The sequence below is a fragment of the Rhinopithecus roxellana genome, chromosome 1 (genome assembly GCF_007565055.1).
Source record: "Rhinopithecus roxellana isolate Shanxi Qingling chromosome 1, ASM756505v1, whole genome shotgun sequence".
Taxonomy (NCBI): Eukaryota; Metazoa; Chordata; class Mammalia; order Primates; family Cercopithecidae; genus Rhinopithecus; species Rhinopithecus roxellana.
Genome location: NC_044549.1, coordinates 16,290,376 through 16,298,123, shown reverse-complemented (window position 1 = coordinate 16,298,123; position 7,748 = coordinate 16,290,376). Strand labels below are relative to the sequence as shown.

Genomic DNA, 7,748 nt, shown 5'->3' with positions numbered 1-7,748 from the left:
GCTGAAGCCGTAAGCCTCTGTGGTGTCTCAGGATCAGGAGTACTCGAGCAGTGACAACCTGAGTGTGACAAAGAAGACATAATTGACATATGTTTTGCCAAACCTCATTTTGGACAGGAACCCTTGGCATCATAGGCTAGTGGGCATTATACACTCAGGAATATCCTGCTTGCCCCATGCCAAGAATGTTAGGACTTCCACATAATACAAGCTGCCTGATGTGGGAGAAAAACAGAGGGATGGGTGCTATTCGTGTCTAGTTATTAGCCTGATTTTCAGATAAGTCATTGAAGCAACATAGATTGAGAAGTTTTTACATTTGTTTAACAAACTAGTAAATGAGCTGAGATTTGAACCTATTTAGAAATTAGGTCTGATACATCTGGTTAATTTTCTCAACAAAAACATACTGTGGATCTCTGCAGGTCAGGCACTAAAATAATAGTAAACAAAACAGGCTTATATTTTCAGAAGTTTATAATCTAATGGAGCAGACAGATAATACAAAAGAAAATAAACCAGCAAGAGGCCTATTGTATATAGAGGCAAGTAAAATCATGGTAAGAAAAGCACCGTCGGGGTCTCCAGCGTCTTCTGTCTCCTGTGCAAAATGGCAACTCTTAAGGAAAAACTCATTGCACCAGTTGCAGAAGAAGAGGCAACAGTCCCAAACAATAAGATCACTGTAGTGGGTGTTGGACAAGTTGGTATGGCGTGTGCTATCAGCATTCTGGGAAAGTCTCTGGCTGATGAACTTGCTCTTGTGGATGTTTTGGAAGATAAGCTTAAAGGAGAAATGATGGATCTGCAGCATGGGAGCTTATTTCTTCAGACGCCTAAAATTGTGGCAGATAAAGATTATTCTGTGACTGCCAATTCTAAGATTGTAGTGGTAACTGCAGGAGTCCGTCAGCAAGAAGGGGAGAGTCGGCTCAGTCTGGTGCAGAGAAATGTTAATGTCTTCAAATTCATTATTCCTCAGATCGTCAAGTACAGTCCTGATGGCATCAAAATTGTGGTTTCCAACCCAGTGGACATTCTTACATATGTCACCTGGAAACTAAGTGGATTACCCAAACACCGCGTGATTGGAAGTGGATGTAATCTGGATTCTGCTAGATTTCGCTACCTCATGGCTGAAAAACTTGGCATTCATCCCAGCAGCTGCCATGGATGGATTTGGGGGGAACATGGCGACTCAAGTGTGGCTGTGTGGAGTGGCGTGAATGTGGCAGGTGTTTCTCTCCAGGAATTGAATCCAGAAATGGGAACTGACAATGATAGTGAAAATTGGAAGGAAGTGCATAAGATGGTGGTTGAAAGTGCCTATGAAGTCATCAAGCTAAAAGGATATACCAACTGGGCTATTGGATTAAGTGTGGCTGATCTTATTGAATCCATGTTGAAAAATCTATCCAGGATTCATCCCGTGTCAACAATGGTAAAGGGGATGTATGGCATCGAGAATGAAGTCTTCCTGAGCCTTCCGTGTATCCTCAATGCCCGAGGATTAACCAGCGTTATCAACCAGAAGCTAAAAGATGATGAAGTTGTTCAGCTCAAGAAAAGTCCAGATACCCTGTGGGACATCCAGAAGGACCTAAAAGACCTGTGACTAGTGGGCTCTAGGCTATAGAAATTTTAAAACTACAATGTTATTAACTCTGAACCTTTAGTTTTCATCCGTGTACATGGATCGCAGTTTGCTTTGATCTTCTTCAATACGTGAATTTGGGCTCACAGAATCAAAGCCTATGCTTGGTTTAATGCTTGCAATATGAGCTCTTGAACAAATAAAATTAACTATTGTAGTGTGCTTCTAAAAAAAAAAAAGAAGAAAAAAAAAAAGGACAAGCACCGTCTTATAATGTAAAAAGAGGCTATTGTGGGTATTGTGTTTGTCATTTGGCATCTATTTCAGCCTTCCTCTGGTGTACTTTTTGTTCTACAGAGGCTAGAAAACTTACAGTCAGGGACTTAGATGCAAATTGAATTAAGTAAGAAGATCCAAAATTAGATATTAAAGGCAGAAGTGAGACTTTTTGAGCTTATTGCTGCTTTTAAACATGGTGGTAGGGTTGATTTTTTTTTTTTTCTTAATTATAATTTCAGCCTAGTCACTTGCTTTGTGGAAGTTCAGGGGCTGTGGCAGTCAGGAAGTTCAGGCTAATGCTGCTGTAATTGTAAGTTCTTGAAGTTTGCCATTCCAGTAATGACCTCCTGATTCTCCCTCTTCCTCATGATGACAATGGCTCTCTGGGTTGGCAGCCACCTGTGCCTGTTCGTGGAGCCATTACTCGTTGTCTACCTGAGTGCCTACTCTTTGTAACTGAGGTCTAATTGATTAAAAGTACTAATATACATTGCTTTTTATTAGGAAAAACATTTCTCAAGAAATAGCTCACGTTGATAACTGAAGGATGAATAGGAGTTAACCAGCTAATGACTAGGGAATAGAACCTTTCAGGCAGAAGGAATAGCATGGGCAAAACCCTTACACTGGAAAGGATTGATATCTATCCTGACATCAATCCTGAGAAGAAAAATAAACTTATTTTTTAAATATCATCAACCTTAATTAAATCTAGGATCCATTAGTAAGGACTTCATTGCAAAAGATAATTCTAGTGGTAAATTTTCTCCGAAGTACTGAAGATAATCCAGGGTGACTGGTCTGTGAAAGGAATGAGGAAGGGTAATGGGGACTCCTGGTAGATGATGCTATAGAAGTAATCAGAGTGCTTATCATGTAGGGGTGAACAATTTGAAATTTCTCTAAACGTAAGAAAAAATGATTGCAGACAGCAGAGAAGAAGAGAATGAACATATTTGTCTGGAAAAGAAATTCTCAATTTTTAGCTTTTAATTCTATATTTAGAATTGAAGCATTATTGTTTATCTTGAGAATAAAAATAAACTTTTTTTTGTATTATCACCCTTAATAAAACCTAGGATTCATTAGTAAGGTCTTCATTGCAAAAATGGTTCTGGTGGTGATCATTTGCTGTTGCCCAAAGTTCTATTCTTCTGTCATAGATTATCTTTCCTGCAATTAGCACCTTATGAGCCTTTCTCATCATGTTTACTGGGTCACACACATGCACACAATTGCAAAGGCAGGGGTGTATGGAGAAGGCAATGTGAACTGCCTCATGAGACCAGGTCTTCAGTGCATAAAAGTTGGGATCTAAATTAAATAGTTGCTATAAAATTATAACTGAGAGAATAGAATGTTTATGGTTCCTCTTTCTTTTCAGTGCAAAAATGACTATAACTGCAGACATCGTAAAATAATGCCAAGAGCTTTTAATCAGAAGTCAAGACTAATCTCTAGCTCTTTCACTAATGTTATCCAAGCAGTTCTCCTTTAGTATCTGTCAACTTGAATTTCTTCATTTGTAAAATAATGTGCTTGAGTCAAATATATTAAAGACTGATATATTTAACTATCAATAAAATATGTAGTTCCCACGCACTAAAAGAGTTCCTATGCAATAATTACAAAATATAATTATAGAGGATGTTCCAATTACATAATATTCACAGGAAAAATAATTTGCATCAATTAAAGTCATTGTCATCAATATTTTTAATTGTTTTTTGTAAACTTGTTTTTATATATTTTGAGAGTTTATTATAATATTAACTGCCTACACACATAAAATAAATACTTCAATCTAGGAAAGTGAAATCACTATTCAATTGCCTTCTTTTTATCTGAAAATGGGCTAAAAGACCAAACAGACTTATATTAATATATATATGTTTCTTTTTGACACTCATCTTTTCTAAAAAATTCATCTTTTCAAATTTATTTTCAACATTTCTGTAACTACATGTTTTAGATATAGCTCATGTACAAAACACGTTGTTGGATTTAAAAAAAAACCTAATCATAAAACAATTGTCTTTTGATTGGATCATTTTATCTATTTATATTTACTATAATTAGTGATATACAAGTTAGGTACCCCTTATCTGAAATGCTTGGGACCAGAAGTATTTCAGGTTTGGGATTCTTTAGAATTTTAGAATATTTACATTATACTTATTAGTTAAGCATCCTAAATCTGAAACCCTGTCTCTACTAAAAATAACCAAAAATGAGCCAGGTGTGGTGGTGCATGCCTGTAATTTCAGCTACTTGGGAGGCTGAGGCAGGAGAATTGCTTGAACCCAGGAGGCCGAGGTTGCAATAAGCCGAGATCGCGCCACTGCACTCCAACCTGGGTGACAGAGCATGACTCCATCTTACAAGAAAAAAAAAAAAGAAGAAGAAGAAGAAGAAGAAGAAGAAGAAAGAAAAACCAAAATCTGAACTGTGTCATGTTGACACAAAAGTTTCAGATTGTAGTGTATGTTGGATTTTGAATTTTTGAACTTTGGAAGCTCAATCTGTGTTTGAATGTGTATCTATCATCCATTTCTGTGCATTTGATTTACTTCTAATACTCCTGTTTCGTTTCTTGTACTCTTTTGTGTTTGTTGATTAAGTTTATCATTCCATCTTTCAATCTATTTGTTGTAGCCAACCCTCTTTTTGGTATATCCAAAACTTTTATTATTCTTTTCATGGTTAATTTAGCAATTAAAATTTGCATTCTCAATTTTTTAAAGTATAAAGTTAATTATTGTTTTTTTCTTCTCTGTAATAAGAAATTTTGAACACATTAACTATATTTAGCCCATTTTGTATTGTATTATATGACATTTAATTTAATTATTTCTTTGTAAGTCTACATTATTGGTTTAGAAAGCTAATGTTGCTTTCTGCTGGTTGCTTCTTTGACCTTTTTCCTTTTTCCATATCATGTCTTCTCTCTTGAATTACCTTCCACATGGTTCATATTTTCTTTAATGAAAATTGCTGGTAGGAAACTCCCGCAGATTTGTCTGTTAATATCTTTATTTTACTCTTTGCTGGATTTTTAGATCTTCTGTAACAAAGTACCACAAGCTGGGCAGTTTAAACAAGAGAAATGCATTGTCTTACAGATCTGGGAGCTAGAAGTCTGAAATCAAAGTGTCTGTAGTGTGGTTTGCTTCTGAGGGCCCTGAGGGAAGGATCTGTTCCAGGCCTCTCTCCTTAGTTTGTAGACGACTGTCTTATTTTTGAGTCTCTTCATATTGTATTCCTTCTATGTGTGTCTGATTCTGTTTTCAAATTTCTTCTTTTTTAAATTGGATTAGGATCAATCCTAATGACCTCATTTTAATTTGTTTCTCTCTCTCTCTGTAAAGACCGTATCTCCAAATAAGAACACATTCTGACTTACTGGGGATTGGGACTCCAACAAATATTTTTCTGGGGGATACAATTCAACCCTCACCCCCTTATTTAAAAAACTCGTATAAAATTCTAAGTGAGGATTTACTTTTCTTTATATTCATGGTGACCATCTGTTTGTGGCCTTTAATGTTCTATTTAGAAGTCAGCTTAAGGAAACTGGGAGCATTCCTTTTGAGATGTAATAATCAAGAAAGGTAGCATCTGTATCTCCCAGTTTTCATGGGACTATGAGTCTAACTTCACCTGGCACACAGCTCCAAGTTGCAAAGACATGAGTACTTCATTTTTTATTTGAATTAAGACAATTAACAAATACAGGTGGCTACTACAACTACTACGTACGTTTAAGGTGATCTATGTATGACAAATGGTGCTGTCAAGTCCTCTTAATTAAAGACTGTTTGTTGTTTGTCTTCAGAGCCTGTATGAGATGGGTTGCACCTGCTTGGCTATATACAAGGGTAAAACCTCTTTCTGACTTCGCAATGTCCAGAAGTTTGCCTGTTATGCACATCCAATTTTGGTTTCATGTTATTTACTAATGAAACTTTTCCTCCTTTTAAGTTTTTTTTTTTTTAATAGCAAGAATAGCCTCTTTCCTTACCTCTATATTCTGCTTCTGTTAATTCCAGTATGTAAGATTATTATAGGTTTATTTGTATAATTTTTATATGTATTTTAATTCAGTGTATTGTTTCCTTGTGGCTTAGAAATAGTTTGTATTACATTCATTATTTTCTTTTGAAAATAATACTTATGAAAAAATCTTTGAGAATCCTGTGAACATGAGGTATATTTTTCCAGACAGAATTTCTTTCTCTTATTTCCACTAGGAAATTAGATGTCTATTGGGAAGAGACATATTAGATTTATGAGTTTTCTCAACACTTGTGTAACAGCAATTTGGGTTGTGAAATAGACATTTTTGTTGTGTGACATATACCTATAAAGTGTAGCACGTCACAGTGTTTTTGAAAGTCAAGAATCTAGGGACAGTTTATCTGAGTGGTACCAGTTTACACTCTCTCATGATGTTGCAGTCAAGATGTTGTCTGGGCAACGATGATCTGAAGGCTTGACTGGGGCTAGGGAATAGCCTTACAAGATAGCTCACTCACTTGACTGTTGTCTGGAAACTGCATTTCTTTGATAAATGTAACTCTGCATTGACCAGATCTCAAGATAGGATCCAATGTCCCCCAGAATGAGCAATCTAAGAAAGAGACAGAGGAAGAATCTTTGATAACACAGAATTTAAAGTCACAAACTGTCATTTCCACTCGTGTTTTCTATTGATTACAAGGCACTAAGTTCAGTCCACAGTCAAGAAAAAGGAAATTAGCATCCACCTCTTAAAGGGAAACATATGAAATAGTTTGGTGACATATTTAAAACGACTCCAGGCTGTGAATTCAGTTGAGAGCTGGCTAGTCATTTAACTTCTCAGGCACACTTGTTTTTCTTGCTGTGCTCTGTACCAAGACAGGTTTTCTTGCAGGGGTTTAAAAGTGGTGAGTAAGGCCGGGCGCGGTGGCTCAAGCCTGTAATCCCAACACTTTGGGAGGCCGAGATGGGCGGATCACGAGGTCAGGAGATCAAGACCATCCTGGCTAACACGGTGAAACCCCGTCTCTACTAAAAAATACAAAAAACTAGCCGGGCGAGTTGGCAGGCGCCTGTAGTCCCAGCTACTCGGGAGGCTGAGGCAGGAGAATGACGTGAACCCCGGAGGCAGAGCTTGCAGTGAGCTGAGATCCGGCCACTGCATTCCAGCCTGGGCGACAGAGCGAGACTCCGTCTCAAAAAATAAAACATAAAAAAAAAAAAAAAAAAAAGTGGTGAGTAGTTGTGGTGGGTTTAATTCTTATTTACATTTACACTGCGAGTGTAGCCCCTTGGGATCACTTACTAGATTCTCCCTTTGGTCATACCCTGGGCTTATATTCACATTTTGTTAAACTAGTAAAACTACAGATCATTCCTAATAGTTTGAGAAATATACTGCAAACCTGAGAACGTATTTATTAGCTCATAGAGTTTCTGTTGATCCTTAGATATGCAATCATAATCTCTTCAAATAAGGATAATTTTACTTCTTTCTTTCCAATGTATGTGCCTCTCATTTTCTTTTCTTGCCTTTTTGTATTGGTTAAGGCTTATAGATCAATGAACAAGAATAGAGACTAGAAATGTATCCATATGTCCATGGTTATCTGAATTTCTACAAATTCCCTGAGAAAATTTTTGAAAAATAAAACTTTTTGTTAAGATGTTGAGACGTTGGAAACCACACAGAAACAATAAGCTTATCCTACACAAAAATGACTTTGAGCCGTGATCATAATTCTAAACATAATAATTGAAAGTACAAATTATCTGGGAAAAAAACTAAGATAATATTTTGCCCACCTTAAGTTAATAAAATATTATCAGAGGACACAGCAAGCACTAACTGCAG

The 7,748-nt window shown here is 36.5% G+C and overlaps 1 protein-coding gene across 2 annotated transcripts; it reads left to right on the top strand.

The window, feature by feature from the left end:
- The first annotated feature begins 597 nt into the window (after positions 1-597).
- LOC104657497 (L-lactate dehydrogenase B chain-like) lies at positions 598-1,619 on the top strand. 2 transcript variants are annotated; one of them, XM_030919960.1, is made up of 2 exons: positions 611-855; positions 1,030-1,619. In XM_030919960.1, the coding sequence occupies exons 1-2, from the start codon at positions 611-613 to the stop codon at positions 1,613-1,615; spliced, it is 831 nt and encodes a 276-aa protein (XP_030775820.1). In that variant the 3' UTR covers positions 1,616-1,619. The 2 variants fall into 2 exon arrangements, with proteins under 2 accessions (XP_030775783.1, XP_030775820.1); XM_030919923.1 differs by having other exon boundaries at positions 598-1,619.
- Positions 1,620-7,748: the final 6,129 nt, after the last annotated feature.